At 36.1% G+C, this 20,787-nt stretch overlaps 1 protein-coding gene across 1 annotated transcript in view; it reads left to right on the forward strand.

The window, feature by feature from the left end:
* HMCN1 (hemicentin 1) overlaps nt 1–20,787 on the forward strand; it is a 456,859-nt gene that overhangs the window by 214,888 nt on the left and 221,184 nt on the right. Inside the window, 4 exon segments of the mRNA XM_025430103.3 lie at nt 6,005–6,146; nt 7,288–7,415; nt 9,639–9,752; nt 14,680–14,838. Coding sequence (XP_025285888.3) covers nt 6,005–6,146; nt 7,288–7,415; nt 9,639–9,752; nt 14,680–14,838 — 543 coding nt within the window.

A 20,787-nucleotide genomic window follows, 5' to 3' on the forward strand; every position in this document is an offset into this window, starting at 1 on the left:
GTGTTTATTTTTTAAATTTTTAGTATCATAATCTATGTGTAACTCTTTAAGCCATTGTTGAGAAATTATAAAAACTCACATATTTTGCTTTTATTATGATTAAAATATAAAGAATGAATTAATGTCTTAATACTAATGGAGTACCATATTTCCCCTGCTTTGGCTAATGAAAAGCAAGTTGTTATTTATGATATTAATGTTGATGGTTGATGATGGTGGTGGTGGTGGTAATAATGGTGATGATGGTGATAATAATGGTAATGGTTGTGGTGGTGAAATGAATTTGAAAAGCAACTAAGAATGGATTACTTCTCCCCAAAACCTAAAATTTGACTTTAGACTGTGATGGAGTTGAACTAAGGTTTTTAAACTGGTTCTTGCTCCGTTAAAACCACTTGATCAAAACAAAAGGAGCTTTATTTTCTAGAAAATTAAAAATTCTAACTATTGAGATAATTATGTATAGTGAAGTCTATTACATCTTTATTTAACCTAATCAACTGGAGCCTGAATCATTCTGACCATCTTTATTCAAGTGTTATTTGGCAGAAATCTAATTTTGCTTCCATATTTGTTCATGTCCTTTTTGATTTTCTTATTGTCAGTGGAACTATTCTTTCCAGAACAACAACAGATTTCTCACCTTCTGTGAGATGATGTCATTCCATTTGTGTGTATGCACACAGACTGATTTCATGACCCTGAGCAACACCCTATATCCAGGCTTTATTTGAGAAATGACCTCTTAGCTCCCTGCATCCTGGTTTGAGTAACTGACATTTATTTTCACATTGATACCTAAACTACAGAGCCTACCAGAGGAATTCTTGCTGGGAGACATGCCAGGCTAATTCTGTCAGATTTCATTGAAAGGCACCATGTTTAGACAAAAATCCCAAGAACTGCTGAATCTATGCAGCAATCCTAGGTCAAAATGAACTAGATATAAGAAACATTTTATTTTCAGAAAGTGGGACTGAATAAATGTGGGTAATCAATAAATTCCAAAGAGAAAAAGTGTTCCTTTTTTTCTCATCCCTTGAAGATTATCTGCACCACTCCCACAGCATGTGTACTCCTCTGGCATTTCAGAATTGATGGACTCCAGATGTAATCACAATTTGAACTTATTGGCCATGGCCACTCTGCCCTTGACCTCCTGCATTTCTGTAGCCCTATTTCATCAAGAAGAATCCATGGAATAATGAGACTATCAACCAAGTCCACAGGCAGGAAAAGCCCTTTAAACATTAACTTCAAAGACAATCATAATTTGAAAAACACAATGTAAACAGGAAAAAAAAAAGGGGGGTAGTGATCGTAAGCTGTTAGCAATTAGGCACTAATTAGTTTTGTTCAGTTGTGTAGCTGCCTGGTCCAGCAGTACCACTTGTATCTCCTTCAAATTATCAGGATTCCTCAGACTAATTTTTCTTAGTGAAATTAAGCCACAATTTGCAGGCTAACATTGTAAAGATATATCATAAATATATATAGATCTAACTAAATGAATTTCTGGATTTCATTTCTATTAAAAATCCAGTTAAATGGAAAGTTGAAACTATGTCCGCTTGGTTCATCATTGTGTCCCTACAGGTTAGCACTGAGTCTGGAATATAATAATTGTGCAAAAATTACATGTTATTGAATCTTACAATAGTAGATTAGTAATAGTAATGTCTTACTTACAACATCTATTTCAAACATTGTGAAAGTAAGTTTATTTTCATTTATCTTATTGAGTGGGGAATATTTACAGTAAGAAAGTTATTTCTTTGATGGTACTTTCTTTGAAGATTATCCTTACTCTGTAGTAATCTAGATGTAAATTGTGGAATTGATAAGACCAAATACATCAACATTACAGTTATCCCAGGGAATTTTCGTATCCTTTTTGACAATAACTTCCTGATTTAATATTTCATTTTCAAAAGTCTATTTTCTGCCATAGAAGTGGAGTGAATGTAATAGAACTTTGAATAATTGATATTTCCTGTTGTATCCCGTGAATTCCTGGGCTGAGCGAAATGAACAATATAGCAGGGCCTTGAGTGGTGGCAGGCATAAAAATTCTTTTTTTTTTTTTTTTTTTTTTTAGGCATAAAAATTCTTAGAGCCAATTTACAGTTTAGGAATGGCCTGTATTCTGTATTCTATCAACACTTTTAAGTACCCATTATTTACAAGTCACTGTATAACATGCAAGGGGTGTTAAGTACTGCAGGATGTAGTGGAATATGGAATAATATGAAAGACTTTGTCTTTACCTCAACACATTTATAATCTAATAAAGAAGTGAACTTCAAACAAAGGAATCAGCAGTCAGAACCAGTTGTGGCTCCAAGCCTGTGTTCACTATACAGAAAATCACAAAAGGCCCTATCTAGAGACTTTTATGGAAAACAGATTTATACTGAAATTCCAGCTTAGTAGGCAGAACCCAATGGTCAGCTGTTGGGAGCAAAGTAAGAAGGGACCACTGGTAACCAGTGAAGCATAGAAACATAACATTGGGATCAAATTCATTTTACTCTTAAAAAGGATTTTCTTTCTTTGCTTTAAAATTCCTTTGGTTCCAAAGAAAACCAAAGCTGGTGGCATCGCAATTCTGGACTTCAAGTTCTACTACTAAGCTGTAAACATCAAGATAGTAAGGTACTGGTGCAAAAACAGACACATAGGGATCCCTGGGTGGCGCAGCGGTTTAGTGCCTGCCTTTGGCCCAGGGCGCCATCCTGGAGACCCGGGATCGAATCCCATGTCGGGCTCCCGGTGCATGGAGCCTGCTTCTCCCTCTGCCTATGTCTCTGCCCTCTCTCTCTCTCTCTCTCTCTCTCTCTCTCTCTGTGACTATCATAAATAAATAAAAATAAAAAATACCAGACATATAGATCAATGGAAAGTAGAAGAATAGTGAACCCATAAACAGACCCTCAACTCTATGGTCAACTAATCTTTGACAAAGCAGGAAAGAATATCCAACGGAAAAAAAGGCATTCTCTTCAACAAATAGTGTTGGGAAAATTGGATAGCTACATGCAGAAGAATGAAACTGGACTATTATCTTACACACAAAAAATAGACTCAAAATGAATGAAAGACCTAAATGTGAGACAGGAATCTATCAAAATCCTGGAGGAGAGCACAGGCAGCAACCTCTGTGACCTCAGCTGCAGCAACTTCTTGCTAGACATGTCTCCAAAGGCAAGGGAAACAAAGGCAAAAATGAACTATTGGGACTTCATCAAAATAAAAAGCTTTTTGCACAGCAAAGGAAATAGTTGACAAAACCAAAAGACAACTGGATATTTGAAAATATCTTCTCAGGAAAAGGGTAAGTATCCATAATCTATAAGGAATTTATCAAACTCAACACCCAAAGAACAAATAATCCAATCAAGAAATGGGCAGATTACATGAACAGACATCTTTCCAAAAAAGTTGGTTACATTACAAGTAACCAACAGATACATTAAAAAAAAACTAAACATCACTCAGTGTCAGGGAAATACAAATCAAAACCACAATGAGATACCGCCTCACACCAATCAGAATGGTTAAAATTAACAAGTCAGGAAATGACAGATGCTGGAAAGGATGCAGAGAAAGGGGAACCGTCTTCTACTGCTAGTGGGAATACAAGGTGGTACAGCCACTTTGAAAAATATTATAGAGTGTCCTCAAAAAGTTGAAAATAGACCTACCGTATAACCCAGCAATTACACTACCAAGTATTTACCCCAAAGATACAAATGTAGTGATCCAGAGGGGCACCTGCACCCAGTGTTTATAGCAGCAATGTTCAAAATAGCCAAACTGTGGAAACAGCCCAGATGTTCATTGAGAGATAAATGGATAAAGAAGATGTGGAATATGTATGTGTGTATATATTATATATAATATATATAATATTATATAATGGAATATTAGTCATCAAAAAATGAAATCTTGCCATTTGCAATGGTGTGGGTGGAACTAGAGGGTATTATGCTAAAATAAGTCAATCAGTAAAAGGATAATTATCATATCCCTCATATATGGAATTTAAGAAACAAAACAGGATTGTAGAGGAAAAGAGGAAAAAGTAAAACAAGATGAAATCAGATAAGGAGACAAACTGGTACTTGATCATAGAAGAGACTTGATCATAGGAAACAAACTGAGGGTTGCTGGAGGGGAGGGAGGTGGGAGATGGGTAACTGGACAATGGGCATTAAGGAGGGTATATGATGTAATGAGCACTGGGTGTTATGAGACTGATGAATGACTGAACTCTACCTCTGAAACTAACAGTACATTATATATTAATTGAATTTAAATTAAAAAATAAAAATAAAATGCTAAAAAATTAAATAAGTAAAAATTCCTTCAGGTCCTTCCCTGCACTGATTGGGCTAAATCCCTGATAAGGGTCATCTAAAGAGGCCTTTCTGGGCTGGGGTTGAGAGAGGAGGCTTGAGGCCAGCACAGTTGGGTCTGCCAGGGTAGTACTGCAGGTATGTGGTCCCAGCTGCTGTGCCCATGGAGCTCTTGTCAAGCCTGACCACCATGCTGCTGCTCATACAACTGAGCTGCATGGCCAGGTTCTAAGGCAAGGTCACCTTGAACTGTGTGCTCTGTTTCACGGTCTCCACTATGGCCTGTTGCACCATCACACTAACATGGGGGAGAACATGAATATCATCTGTTGGTTTGACTAGCTCTTCAAGTACATTTAGGGCCTTCACTCTGAGCCAGAGGGCCACCAGCAGCTGGAAGAGCACCATCCTTGTGTCATCATTTCTAACCACCAGAGTGTCCTGAACTTGATGGGCCTCTTGGAGGCCCTCTGCAACTGCTGATGTGCAGATAGCCAAGCAGGGGTTCTCTTCATGGGCCTGTAGGCCTGATCATGTGTCTCGGGAACGTCTTTATCAACTAGTAGTGCTCCAGGACAAACCATGACTGTGATGTCTGACGTGGGCCAGTGCATGGTCAGAGAGAACCTCAAAATGTGGATTTACCCTGAGGATATCAGGACAGTGGGGACCTGTTACCTCAAAGAACGATACCTTTTACCTGGCAATTCAGGTGTGGATGCCCATCATTTCTGTGGTATACCCCACCTTTGTTTCCTTCTATGACCCCAAAAGGAAAATGAAGTTCTTTATCTCAGGAATATTCAAAGTGGAGATGCCGGATGCCATCCCCACCAGTGGCCTCATTATAACTGATGTCCCCAGGCTATGAGGACCACCTTTTTCCACATGCCCAAGAAACCCCAGGAGAATGGAGTTACTGCGAGGCCAGTCTGGTAACCAAGGCCATGGGGCAGAGCAGGACAAGGGGGCTGAATGGCTGGGAGGCAGAACCTGGCTAGAGAATGGACAGAGGTACCCCTTTTCCTCATTCCCTTGCTCCAGCTGCCAAATACTACTGTGTCTTACTCCTGTAGCTCCTCTGACTTTCATTCAGTCCTTTCCTATCACTGGCGTCAGATTCAGTCCCCAGATGTCCTCCAGAGTAGAGTTAGCCAGACCCTTCCCGAGCTCTGAGGGCAGGTCCTCATCCACTCTCAATGCGTCCAGGTTCTAGAAGTAGGAGTATGGGCCTGGGGCTCATGGTTTGACAGCTGGCCTACGCTGCAAGGTCTCAGGGCAAATGGCCAGAAGGAAAGCCTTCTATCCTGAACCTGCAGGGTAGAGGCAGGCTCCAGGGTCCCAGCCATTGCATGTATCACGCTCTCAGGGAAAAGAGGGCCTCTGGAAGGACCAGGACTCCCAATCTCATGAAACCTGGGCCACAAGAAGCCAGAAGAAAGCAGCATCTGCAACTCCTATCAGCTTTGGGGAAGAAATCTCCTGAGCCCTACTGCAACTTAGTTGTTACTTTTTATAAACGAACTTTTGGAAGTACAAAATAAAAATAATGGTGCGGTAAGAAGCCTACAAATCTGCTAACACAGGAAGCTCCTAACATCAAGATAAATTGCCATTTCACTATATATGTTTCTTTCTATTTGCAGAACCACCCAAAGTCACTGTGATGCCCAAGAATCAGTCATTCACGGGAGGATCTGAGGTCTCCATCAGGTGTTCTGCAACGGGTTATCCCAAACCAAAGATCACCTGGACTATTAATGATATGTTTATCATGGGTTCACACAGGTACTGGGTTTGTATCATGTTCTTTGTTTTTACTGAGTGAAGTGTTGATGAAAACCAATCAAAAGTTGGACAAAACTGATGTGACTAAATCCCTAAAGTTAAGGGAGTTTGACCAAAATCCACAGCTTTAGATTTTCTAAATGGGCCAGGAAATGTCCATAAAATAAGAAATTATGGATTGACAGTTTGATGTTCTTCAGCCTTGAAGTTAATAGCTGGGACTAAGAGCCTCACGGTACTTTTATCACAAACATGACACCGTAACACTCGATTTACCTTGAATAATTGAAATGAGGATAATAAACTTTCTATGGGGTAATGTGTAGTTTTCACTAATCTATTAAAAAGATGGTCCTGGGATTTAAAAGAAGAGAGAGGAAGAGGCAAAGGACAGAACAGTAGCTCTAATTAAAATGTGTACAGACATTCTTTGCAACTCCTATTCACTTTTGCCATACTGCATTGAGATGTATTTTATCTGCTGAATGACTTTAAAAGACATTTAATCCTCTCATGCTCAAAGAGTGTAATGAACATGTGGAACACAAAGAAGTTTCCCAGCTATTGAGTTTCCATTGCTCTCCATTGTTTTGCATGAGGAGGAGGACTTAGGTATGAGCCAGATTCTACTCCTAGACTCACCACTGACTTGCCGTATGACAGGAGGTATTGCATCTCAGGTTTGCATATTGAGGAACCATTTAGCATAGCAATTCACACAGAGTGTGATTGCTTGGTTGCAAATTCCACTTCTTCCGTTTACTAACTGCCTTTGGGCAAATTATATAATTCTTTTCCTCCTCCATACAACAGAGGTAATAGTAATACCTAACTCACTGGGTTGTTAGGAGGATATAAAACATTATGTAAAACATAATGTAAAACATCTGGAGCAGCCTTTGGCATATAGCAAGAACTGGATACAAAAGATCTATTCTTATTGTTATTATTGTTATTATTACCGTTACTGCTACTACTATACCACTACTACATTTCTGTTAATAAAATGATGACATTAATAATTTCTACAACCAGCACCAAAAATATGTCTAAAATATTTGAAGATAATTGTAAGGAAGATGCTATAGTTTCTTCATACTATTATTAAGGTATTTTCAATTGTATTTTCTTTTTTTCATAGATATAGGATGACCTCAGAAGGAACCTTATTTATCAAAAATGCGATTCCCAAAGATGCAGGGATCTATGGTTGCCTGGCAAGCAATTCAGCTGGAACAGACAAACAGACTTCTACCCTCAGATACATTGGCAAGTATAATCAGTTTAAAAGGCAATGAAAATAGGATAAGTATCATACCAAGCAATTTAAAAGTATTTTTCTATTAATATTCCTAATTAATATTAGGAATGAGTGTTAGCCTTAAAATTTATTATTAATTTCACATTTGATTAAAGGAAATACTGTAACTAAGTTAAAAGTTCAGGGAGTAGATTGCTTCATTAGTCAACAGAAGTCCAGGATGCTTACAGAGTCTTAGATGGTCCACAGAGTTCTATCCTGTGGTTTTTCTGTTGTTTTCAATACTTTATTTACATATTAATAATTTTTATATCCATTCTAGTTTACCTCAACTTCCATTTTATATTTTTCACTTATATTCAAAACATTATAATATTTCTATTGTAATTAAATGTTTATAATATTTCTGTCATTTATCCTATCTACATACTTTTTAAATTTTCATCTTTAGTTTTTCCCTTCCAAATATAAACTTTTATTGAAGATGCATTTCATGATAATTCTATAATATTCCACAATATAATGAATTATAATATATTCTAATATATTATTGTAATCTAATATATTTTCATATAATCATATAATCTAATTATATAGAATAGAATGTTTCTTTTAATTTGGTCTCTTTTTAACAAATAAAGGACAAGGATATTACATGCTCAATGTTAGTTTGTAAATTGTGAATAATTAATGGCTAGCAGTCCGCCCAGCCATTTATAGTGAGGTAATGAAACTGGCAGTGGAGAGGAAGAAAGCTAAAATAAAAATTGAGAATTGTAGTTGGTTTGTACAGATGAGGGAGGTAGCAAAAGTGTCATAAATATTGAATCTGAAAGCCTGGAAAGAAGTGGTCTCATTGACAGAAATAATGAAGGCACAAGGCAAATAAGTTTGGAAGATTAGAGAAGAAATAGGCAGTGGGAATGTAGAAAGGGGTAGAAACAGATTCTGAATTGTAGAAATGAATTTTGATTCATTCACAAAGAGGCCAAAATAATTGATTCACTTATTTACCTTATTAATCACCTTGAGGATCTAAAGTACTAAAGACTGTGGAATATAAAAAAAATGTGTTATGAAATTCTTACTTTTTGAGAGCTCAGCATAATGGGAGTGGCTATACATAGAGAAATATAAGATAGCAGACAGACGAGTACTACAGTAAGGGTTGGCAGAAAGGAAGATTAATTCTGACGGGGGAATTTGTAAAGATTTCTCAAAGGAGACAGGATTTAAGCTCAGTCTGGAGGAATGAGTAGGATTTGAAAAGCTGTGGCAAAGGGCATTTCAGGCAGAGGAAACTGCTTTTGCAAAAGCAGGAAGATAGAACAGAGTAGGGGCTGTTTTGAACTACCAGTGTAGCTTCATACCTTGTGATAAGAAAGGAAGTGTTATAGAGGGTAAGTTTAAAAAGAAAGCTCTGCACTAGTTTATGGTTTTTGAAAGCCAAACTAGGGAATTGGGAAATAAAATTACCAAAGGTTTTCTAGCAGAGGATTAACATGATCTTTGAGAAGTTAACTCTTAGCCTTGTTTGAAACTACTTCAATTAAAGTTAGAAAGTCCTAACATGCCCAGTTCAGAGAAGAATGTATGAGTGAATGAAAGCATTAAGCAAGAGAGGAAAGAAACAGAGAATGTTTGTCTTTACCATCAAAGGGAAAAGGATAATGGAGACTCTACTTTTTATAGATATAACTTTTAGCCTTCAACTGCAACTTTCTCTGTAGTTAAATGAATATCCTTAAAATCACATAGAAAATATTATAACTAATTCACCTGTAATTATATTATCCTCCATTCTTAACCTAGCCAAATCAGTCTTACCATCATAGCTTGTCTGATATTTTTATTACTATCCATTTCTTTCTATTCCTTTAGTATTACTTGTTATTTCTATAAGATCTGTTCAGATTTCTAAGATTTTTCTCTCTTTATATATCTTTTTTTTTCATAAAGACCTTTTGGCTAATTTCCTAAATTTTTTGACTCTTTTATCTGAATTATTTTTGCCTATTATATATATTTGCTCTTAATAAATGATCTTTTCATCATGCACTTCTTTGTACACTCACATTGTAAGAGTCTCTTTCTATTTGTAAACAGTGAAATAACCACAAGCACACAAATACTGGCGGATTTTGTTAAACTGATTCATTTAGTGTAATCATAAACAAGGTGCATGTAGCATTGGGCCAGACATTAACCATTTGCATGTTTGTATTTTTCAGAAGCCCCAAAGTTGGTTGTAGTTCAGAGTGAGCTATTGGTTGCTCTTGGGGATACAACAGTTATGGAATGTAAATCCTCTGGGACTCCTCTGCCTCAAGTTAAATGGTTCAAAGGTACATTTCTTAAGTATGTTCCTGTCTGGTTCACTTGGATTTGTTTTTTCTTTTAAAAAGATGATTTGTTAAAATTTTGTTTTGGTGTGTGACTTAGCAGCCCCATAAAATGTGTTTATGATCTCACTAGAGACAATAGTTCAAAATTCTGAACTCTGAATTTCAGGATTTGACATCTGGTGTGGATTAGACAACCATGAAAATCAAAGCAGGAAAAGTTCGCCTTTGCTAATCCAGCTGAACATTCTCTTTGTTAGTTTAGGATTGTTTCCTGTAGAAAATTGTCCAAGAATACTCTGTTAATGTTTGAAATGGCCTTCCTGATTTCAGTTCACTTTTCTTAGAGATAATGTCTGTCACTATTAGAAAGTTTTCTAGATTCCCAACGATACTTTCTATAAAGTCCTCAAAAAAAAAAAAAAAAAAAGACAACATTAAAGCTTACAAGTAGTTAAAAGACAAAAGTGTTTTGTGGCTGGCTTCATCATAAATGGGAGGTACTTATATCGAGCATGGAAGTTATCTGCCTGTCTTTGTAACATGAAGATTACACCTTTGTGATTCTGTAATAAAATACTAATAATGTGCTATTTGTCTTAGTGGGAATACACTTGGATCCTGGTCCAGACTCAGATGCTGACAGTACATATCTGTGTAAAACGTCCCACTTCTGTTTCTGTCTCAGTTCTTCCAATCTATGAGAAAGAAAAAGTCCCACAAACACTCTAAAAGGGAGGTTGCTAGGATTATTGAGATGCTGTTTGCAAAATACTTTTTAATCTTCAGATGAAAAATGCTAAACAGTACAAAGAACTATTGTTATGATTCTGTTTGTTAAATCACAGACGTCCCCATAGCAACGAGTTGATGTCATAATCACAAAATTATGAATTCACCTCGGGTTCAAACTCTTAGGGAACATGAGGTGAAAAAGAAAGGCTTTATGTAGAAAACAAACACTTTTAAACAATACAAATAAAAAACAAGAACGCTAGAAGATAATGCCATTTTGACAGTTTTCCATGTTAAATGATTTTGAGTCTTCATGTTTTCTGTGATAAAAAAAAGCATTTCTGGATTTGCTTCTTAATTAGGTTTATTTCAGATAACACAAACTAATTTTACTTATTTAAAATACTTAAATTTTGAATTACAAATGAAATTGATAATCAGTGTCAAACTCCCATCATAAATAAATCCGGAAAAAATGTATTAGAGAAGCAGTATTTCTCTTTTTTAAAAGTCAGCAGTTTATGTTAAAAATAAAAATTAAAAGAAGTAATGTAACCTATTGATTTCTCTACCCATAGATAGCAGAGTCACACAGAAAGTCTTTTTGTTTTCTGAAATTGAGGCTACTTTTCTGAATGAAATTTAGTCTTCATATTAGCCTGGGTTCCATAAATGGCTTGGAAGGTAAGGAGGAGTTAGGGACGCAGGCAGACACCATATGGAAGATTCTAAAATTGACTACCTATTAGCTCTCTCAAACATAGTGTTGGGGTTCAACAGACCCAGTAAATAATATCCCGTATCTCTGTCCAAGTTATGAAGCAACATAGCTAGAATGTGGGCATTAAACACTGACAGACCTTATTGGAGGATATATTTCAATGTTCGTCAACAATATGCAGAGCAACCATAAACCCCAGGATCAGGCCAACATACTGTCCTACCCATCCCAAGCAAGCAATTTGTTGCAGATGCAGAGTCTGGATCTTCAAGAACAAAACTAGAGGATAATCTTTTCTATATGCAGATTGGTTCCAGAAAGAAAGAAGGAGGAGGCATCTGGACCCTCCTTTTTCACCTCTGCTAGGGTTGAGACAATAGGAAGGTTGTGAAAATTGTACCTTATGGAAATCAAGAGGTAAAGAAGAGACCTCACCTTAGGCAGAAGAATAACTTTTTCGTGATACCCCCCCTTTTTTTGCAATTCTGATTGAGTAAAGTAGGTGGTGATTAATTGATTGATTGTAGGAACACATGGAATCTATCTTCCTAACAAGTGTTTAAACGTACAATACAGTATTGTTAACTATAGGCACTTTGTTGCATAGCAGATATCTAGAACTTACTTATCTTGTGCAATTGAAACTTCATACCTATTGAACAACAGCTTCTCATTTCCTTTGCTCCCAAATCCCTGGCAACCACTCTTCATTAATAAATTGTATTCCATTCAGACCATCAAAGAAAAGGAATTCCATAAACACAAATACCCATCAAAAGTTTGGATTTTTCATTTTTAGAAATAAGCAACATACAGTGGGTTCAAAAAATTATGAGGGATGCTATTAAAATGTTGCATAGAGGATGTTTCTGGTAAAATATTAAAGAAATTGGATTTTTAAATTTAGATTGAAGTTTCTTAAAGTGTAGTCAGGAATCCCTGGGAGTTCCTCATAATTTTTTTCAGGGAATCCAGGAAATCAAAATTATTTTCCTAATTATACTAAGATATTTTTTCTCTTTTTCATATTCATTGTCTCATGAATATGAGTATAGTGGAGTTTTTGGAGGCTACATAATGCAGAAGCAAATATGAGCATTCAGCTGTCTTCTATTAAGCTAGACATTCTAGAAATTTGCAAAACTGTGAAATACCACTCTTCTCACTAAATATCTCTTGTTTTTGGAAATATAATTATTTTCTCATAAAATATGTTCATTTATGTTAAAGTGTCATGAGTTTGTTATTATAAAATAAATACGTATATTTAAAATTTTCAGTTTCATTTCTAAAATGCTAAGTACAAATAAATATAGTTCATATAAACAAAACCTCATTAAAGTCCCCAATAATATCTAAGAGTATAAAGGGTCTTGAGACAATGATTTTTGAGAACCACTAATTACCATCAGCTATTTGAAAGGATCTCATGCCAGAGATAATGATCTCTCTGTTTGTTCATCTTTACATCCACAGAGACCAGAATTGAATTTAAAGTACAGCATAAAGAGAACCCTCTTCAGTAGCAATGATTGTTAAGTCCTAGCATAGATTGTTGGGAAAGTTTGCATGTTTTACTATACCATTTTTCTAATCTTATCTAACATTAAAACTAAATAATCCCTATTTCATTTCCATCTCAAAGTTCTGTCTCTATGGCTTGTCAATAATTTGGTACTAATTTTTCAGTAGAAATGAAGAAAGGAGAGATTATCAAAATGTGATCAGAATGCAAACTTGATTAAATCCATGTTTTCCAATTTATATTTTGTTTCATTACTGCTATTCTTTAAACATTTTTATTAAAAAAAAAACTACTAGCTAAAAGGGCTTGATTTTATCCTCTTATGTCCTTTGACATATACAAAAGAAATAGGAGAGAAGTAAATTCCAAAATTCTAATGCATTTCAGTCCAAACATTCTAATACTTGATGAACAGCTAGGTCACATCGCATTCTCCCTTAGTGGGAGGAAAGTTTATGTCAACATCATCTGCTTTTATTTATGAAAATTTCCCAGAGGCTCATAGACACAGCTTTGGTTGCTTTTCTTATTCTTGCATGGTATGTAGTAGCAAGCTTAAAAGGATGATTTGGGTTTTAAATATTGGAATGCTGAAAAATACTTTATTTTTGGCACTGACGGTTGCTAATGTAATTTTTTTGTTTTCAAATTTATGGCTCCTTTGACCTCTTCTGCTCCCAAAATTATAAAAACAAAAAGAGAATTGTCTGTTTGTTGCCCTGAGTCTGTTGATTGGTGATTTTTACAGTATTCTAGAGAATTACTAGTTCTTGGGTTCTCTTTTTTTATTAAAATCTAAGAGAGTTACTACTGTGGTCTTCGGGGCACATGGCTAGGCTAGTATATGACATTTTGGAGAGCAATTTTTTAGACTTGACAAACAAAAACAAACAAAAAAGCTACGGACACCAAGCACTAAACATCTAATACTGGGTATTTTTTTTTTTAATGGAATTGGTCATCCTGGTTAATTTCATTCTAAGGAGAATAGTCACCCTGAAGGAGGACAATCATATGAAGAGGCTAACCTTAACTTACAGATTAGTTGAGGCATTGCCTGCCTTCATAGAGAAATGGTTCTCAGGGTATATGAGGTGCTGCAGGGAGAGACAGCATGCACAGGTAACTCAGACATCACTAATTTTTCTAGCATCATTTTAGCTTCACTGAGGTCAAACTCAATGCATGGTTTTATCCTCCATACATTTATTCCCTACCTGCCTCTTCCAGAAACTCATAACTCTAACTTAAAGAACTTAGATGAATAATATAGACTTAGTAGAGGTATTCTGGGAGATTTATATAAAATACTTCTCTCTGGCAGTTGTCAGAAATTTCTCATCTGTTTTTCCAGTTCTACCAACAAGCTCTTCCCTGTCTATCTTCTCCAGATAGCTGCAGTTCCTTCTCTTCCAGACATCCTCAGAAGCCTCTCAGGCAGCCTGTGACTCTCCCAAGATACCAGTCTGACTGATAGCATTCATAAAACCAAAACACTGGTCATTGACCAAACTGAGAACGCCATTGCCACTTCCTAAACACTTCATGGATAACTGAAATTCATCCTGCCACAACGATGGTAGAAACCTTTTTTCAACCTGCATCTCCTCATTCTCTTCATGTGTAACACAGCCACAGTGACAGCTGCCTCACCCCCATGCAGCGTTAGAGTTCATTCTTATTTAGGTACATGTACAGTAGGAAATATTTGGGACTGGATTTTTGGCTCTAGGTTAGCCCATAGAATGATATAGACTAATAAATCAGCTTAGTGCTAAGAAATACTTTGTTCATTCTTTGCATAAACATTGTTTAAGTGTATACCTTGTGCCAGACACTTATATTTTAAAAACTTCAAAGTTCGTTTTCTTCAGCAGTTTTAAAATTAAACCAATAGCAAACTATGTAAATACTTTAGTGTTTAATGTTCTCCGTTTGTTTTGACCTAGGGGATCTTGAGCTGAGGCCCTCACCATTCCTTATTATTGACCCTCTCTTGGGGCTTTTGAAGATTCAAGAAACTCAAGACCTGGATGCTGGTGATTATACATGTGTAGCTGTCAATGATGCTGGAAGAGCAGCTGGCAAGATAACTCTGGATGTTGGCTGTAAGCATCCCAGCACTGATAGACACATTTGTTTTTGTTTGTTTGTTTTTTCCATGCTAAGAACTTCAAAACAATTGAGTGGAAATATTTGTCAGAATGGACAAATTAGAATTAGCATTTCAGATTATTAATATAATAATGGTAGGAAGTATTTACCAAGTGTTTTCTATGTGCCATGCACTGTCCTAAGAACTTTTATATGCATCCTTTTAAAACCCTCATAGCAATCCTAAGAGGAAGAAATTGTAATTATGTCCTTTAGATAGAGAAGGAAAGTGTAACAAAGCTAAGTAAGTTGACCAGGACCACAGACCTATGTAGGGGCCAAGCCTGGATATTTGAACCCAGGTTATCTGATATCAGAGACTGTAGGCTTCACTGGTATATCATCTATTGCCAAACATTTTCCTAACAGGAGTTGGATGACACAAAATTCCTAAGTATTAACATCTGGAGGCCAGAAATTAGACTTTGGCCCTAGACCATAATTTGGAGATGTTGATGATAGCAAAGGTAGCAGACAGTGCTTTTACTTTAAAAAAAATTACTAGCAATGACTCCTCAGTGTATAAAACAAAGTACTAACTACAAATAAATGTCAATCACAGTGTGAAGTATACAGTATGTGCATGACAACTATCGTCAGATCACTCGAGAAGTTTGGTTCTCCCTCCTTCTCCGTCTCTCCATCTCATGTTTCTTTAAAAACAAAAATTCTTTTTCTACACAGTGTGGTAACACATGAAATAAAACAGAGCTTCCTTTGTATGAAAAGGAACCTGGCAGCTTAATTTTAATAGATAATTCAAACATTTACATCAGTTAAACTTATAAAATATGACATTTTGTTAAATTGCATTTTCATTTATATGTGATGATTTTCATGCCTCAGCTGTTTTTTTTTTTTTTCTTAACTAAAGTTGGGAACTATAAAGAAAATGCATTTTTTTAGAATAAAGTAATACAAAACTTTTTAGTTCTATCTTAATTCTTTAAATGAACATAATGGCCCTCTAAGCTTAATATTTTGTTTCATATAATTTTTTTCCTCCTGGGATCTTTTCTGATCCCCTTCCCCCTGGGCTGTCTGATGAACACTCTGCATTCTTGGTGATTATGCCCTTAGGGTAGAGTCAACAAAGCTAGGAAAGACCATAAAGACCACGGTAGAATCTGACTAGGGCACAGCAAAATGTGTTTGACCATGACTAAACTCTAAGGTTATTAAGATAAATGCCTTGGAAATAAGATTGGAATCTCTGGGTGGAGGATACTGGGATCTACCAGCAGAGTTAAAACACAAGGAAAGCTTTTAGAAATGTAGGGTCCAAATGAAGAGGATCCCTTGATACAGAATTCTTGTTTCTAAGAAATATACGAGTACAATGTTTCAAATTCCCAACATTTTCTAGTTTTACTTCTCCCTCTTTCCTGCCCAGATACTTTATATTTACCAACATTTGTCTAGAGTGGTCTAGCTGGAGAGGAAGAACAAATTAGCCTGAGCAATTATTCCTAGCCAAAAGCAGAAGGACACTCTTACCCCTATCTCCAAGACTATAGAAAATCTAAACATACGTATTTGCTTATTTACTGCCTTGTTTATAATCTTTTTAGCTTCTGGACTTTCCAGGTTCTCTCTTTTGACTAGTGAAAAGCCATGTAAAAGTTAGGGCTATCTGTCCTGGAATGACTCGCATTGAAATAGGAAATATCGTAACAAATGTTTTGTATTTATCCTTCATTCCTTGAACTGAATTTTGTTTTATCTTCACTCCTATTCAAGATATTCACTCTCTATGACCTTTTCTAAAACAATGACTCTTTCATTTTTTATCCCAGTAATTGTTCTGATGGAGCCATTAACATAAACTCAATTGTTTCATTACTGTAACCTTGATCATTAAGAGCTGCCAAATAACTTAATAATAACATTAGTGCCATACATGCATCTGTTATGCCTTAACTATCTCCTTATTCACCATTAGAATTCTGATGGATGTAGCTCACAAAGTTTGGTTAGACCCTGTCTGTTCACATAATACTATGGTTCTATATCCTAGCAGATAGATAGGTGTAACTGCCAAGGCCTGTACAGTTGTAGTGATAATTGTGATTATCACTGTTAGGTTTAAAAGCAAAAAACAAAAACAAAATCAAAACCTTACTCAGAATTTACATAGTGGTTAAGAGAATGGGCTTTGGAGAGAGCCTGGGTTTTCTGCCTGACTTTTCATAGTACCTACCTGATAAGTTGGTTATAAAGATGAAATCACGTCATCACCCACCCACATGCATTCAGCATGTCAGTGTTCACTGCTCTCCCTCTGAAGTTGCTTAATGGCACATGTATCAGATAGATGAACTTCACAAATAGAATTGTCATTTTGATTCTTTGAGTCCTGAAAAATAATATAGAAAGCATATATAATAATGGCATAGTATTTAAGATTAAGCCTTGGGCTTTTAATGTGAAAGTTACTGTTCCAAGTTGACTTTTTCAAAAGGGCCTAAGACAATTCAAGTGCTACTTTTAGTAGTAGTGCATAGAATTATTCATATGAGTTCCAAAACTATTGGCATAAATTTAAGTAACTTATGACTTAAAAAGAAAAACATGCCTTTATCCCTATCATGTAGCTGTTGGGTGTTCAAATTGTTTTTGTGGGCCTGTTACCTTACATCAATACTAGATCAAAAAACAATAATAAAAAAGCTGTTCAATATTATTGTTGAGTTATAGCTTCTTTAGTGAGTCTCCCTTTTCCTGTTTCTCATTATCGTGGCTCTGCGTTATGGACATTTCAGGTCAAGAGGGAAACTTACCAGTGCTTTTCATCCTTTTTTAAAAAGAGGTAGTGAATTGTGAAGTCATTTGGAAGAGAAGATTGGCTACATCAAACAAAAAATTGGCCTGGCAGCGATTTTATTTGCAGTATTCCACACCACTCAGGATTTGAGTCTTAGACTGTGGTTTGTGTTTTGTGGTTTGGTAGAACCAAAACAGAGTGTTCAGCCATTTTAGGAAAGAAGATCTCTGTTTGACTAATAATAGTGCAAGAGTTGCCTTAGTGGATATATATTTAATTATCACTAAAGGAACTAGAATAATTTTATGGAATAGTTTTTAGAGCAACATGGTCAATCTGTAACTTTTTTCAAAGTGATGTATGTACACAGCCATATCTGTCAGTAAGTGACAACAAAGCCGTATCACGCATTAACTGCAGTTCTCAAAGGATTTGCGAACAAATACTTAGATCATCCCAGTGATCATCCCAGCATAATCCTGATAGCTGTATGCAGAAGCTGAAATTGAAATTAATAATAGATATAATAAATTTCAGAGCTAAGATTTAACAAGTTAACTCAATATTTATAACCAATGATAGTTAATATTGGGGTGATTACTATATGCTAAATGATTAATAAAGACTACTTTTTTTAACAACAAGAGATAGGAAATGTTATTACCTCATTTTTATTCATGGAGAGTTTTAGACTGGGGGAAGTAAAATTGTTTTCCAGTTTTACAGATTAAGAAATAATGGAACTGCCATTCGAAACCACCTAGTGGATTATAATGTCTCCAAGCAACACAGTCTCCCCTGTACAAGTCCCGTGTTTTGTATTACAATCACTGCTGCCCCTTCCCTGGTCCCATTAATATGTTTACCATCCACCCAATGTAATTGACTTGGAGTCTGAATTGGCCATACTCAAGAGTAGGAAGTATTTAAAAGGTTTTTTGGCCGTAGTTAGGAGTTGCCTCATTTTTGAGGTTTGCTTGTCATTGATGCTGTCTTGGCTGCTTACCTAGTGCCTGGTACTCTCATTTGCCTTGTTTTCCTGTACCAGTATATATTTTGCCTGTCTTGTGCCTGACACTGTTCTCAAAGCTTCTTCACCCAGGTAGCTTCTTCTGTCTTAATTGAGTTTTAAGGGCACAACTTGAACTCTGCTTCTCCTCTTTTTGTCCAGTATGTTCTCTGCTTTCTTACTTCTGAAAATTCTAATTTGTCTCCATTTTCACCTATGGCTATGTTCTGTTGTGTCAGTAAGCTTGGTTGCTCCCAAATATCTGGTCAATCCGAGGCTTCTGCATATCTCTTTGTTCTTCTGGAATTTATTTTCTGTCCCATTTTTTAATCAGCATACCCACAATCTGCACCTAATACATCCTAGGGTTTTTATACATATCTTCTATTTTTCAAAAAAGCAACTGGCTCTGGAATAAATGATTACTATCACTCTAGAAGAAGTTAACTAGCCCTTTATACCTAAGATAGGCAACCAATGAGCTGTTTTTTACATATGCTTATTTTGTCTTTTATTTTTATAAACCAGATTACCATATAGTTGGATTAAGGGAAATCTAAACACAGCTATGCTATTTCTTTTTAAAAACATGTTATTCAGTTGCAGGTTTAACTTAATTTTCTTTTATTTAGGTTCAATAAAACAAACAATAGAGCTTCTGAAATTGCCATTTTTTTTTCAAAAGTGCAAGTTCAAATGTATGGGATCAAGGTTGTTATTATCACCATACACTTACAGATATACAAATACAGACACTATAATATTGTTGAAGTGTTTTATTTTTTATTTCTTTTAAAGATTTTATTCATGAGAAACACAGAGAGGCAGAGACATAGGTAGAGGAAGAAGCAGGCTCCCTATAGGGAGCCTGATGCTGGACTCAATCTTCCCAACCCCCAGATCATGCCCTGAGCCGAAAGCAGATGCTCAACACTGAGCCACCCAGTGTTAAAGTGTTTTAATATTGCTTCAATTATTCACAGATATCTAGCAGCCTTGAATAATCAAAAAGTGCTATGTTAGTTGCTATAAAAAATAAAGTATGGTTGCAAACATGAACTCTCCAGGGAAAATCAAACATATAGTCTAATAAAAGGCAGGATGTGACCACTGCCATGAGAGTGGTACAGAGTGAATTCTCTGAAACCACACAGAGGGAAGAAATCATGTCTAGGAAAATGAAAGATGGCATTGAGAAGGGACCTTTTGAACTGGATTAAAGAATCGTCAATATTCAATAGCCAGAGATCAAGAGTCAACATTGCATTTGAAAGGGATGGCAGTGACACTGGTACTGATATGAAAATGGTCAGTCCTTGTTTGGAAAAGAGTGAAGAGTTCAGATTGTCCAAGAATAAGATTTCTCTAGGGGAATAATGGGAGATGAAGTTGCAAAGTTAGAGGATGGATGTCCTTTAGCTCAGGCTAATAAAGGACTAAGGCTACTTGGGAGACAAGTATACATCCGAGTCCCCAAATTCCCATTGAGAAGGAAAGAAATGATCTCTACACTCATTTTTATTAGGCTGCTAAACAACTTGACTTTCAGCAGTTGTAAGAACCTATAGAAAAGGGAAAGCCGATAAAATGACAAAGAATTGTTATCAGGATCACCCTGGGTTTTTTTTTTAAGATTGATTGATTGATTGATTGATTGATTGATTTATTATGACAGACAGAGAGAGAGAGAGAGAGAGAGAGAGAGAGGCAGAGGCACAGGCAGAGGGAGAAGCAGGCTCCATGCAGGGAGCCTGACGTGGGACTCGATCCCCGGTCTCCAGTATCACGCCCGGGGCTGAAGGCTGCGCTAAACCGCTGGGCCACCGGGGCTTCCCTCAACCTGTTTTTTAATCCTACTTCCACTCTTCAATTCCATGTTGACACAAATTAACTATTTTGTTTCAGTTTCTTCATCTATAAAATTGTAGTTATGATAGTACTTACCCATAGGGGTATTGTGAAGATTAAATGAGAAAATTAATGGAAAACACCTAACAATAGTCCTTGGCTTTGTGATAGTTGAATTTCTAAGAAATATTTGACCTTGACATTATCAAGGAACCATCTTTTGGGCTTCTCCTCTTAGAATCCTGCCTAAGCAGGGGCATTGGGGGGCTCGGTAAAATGACC

This window comes from Canis lupus, chromosome 7, assembly GCF_003254725.2.
Source record: "Canis lupus dingo isolate Sandy chromosome 7, ASM325472v2, whole genome shotgun sequence".
In the NCBI taxonomy this organism is placed as follows: Eukaryota; Metazoa; Chordata; class Mammalia; order Carnivora; family Canidae; genus Canis; species Canis lupus.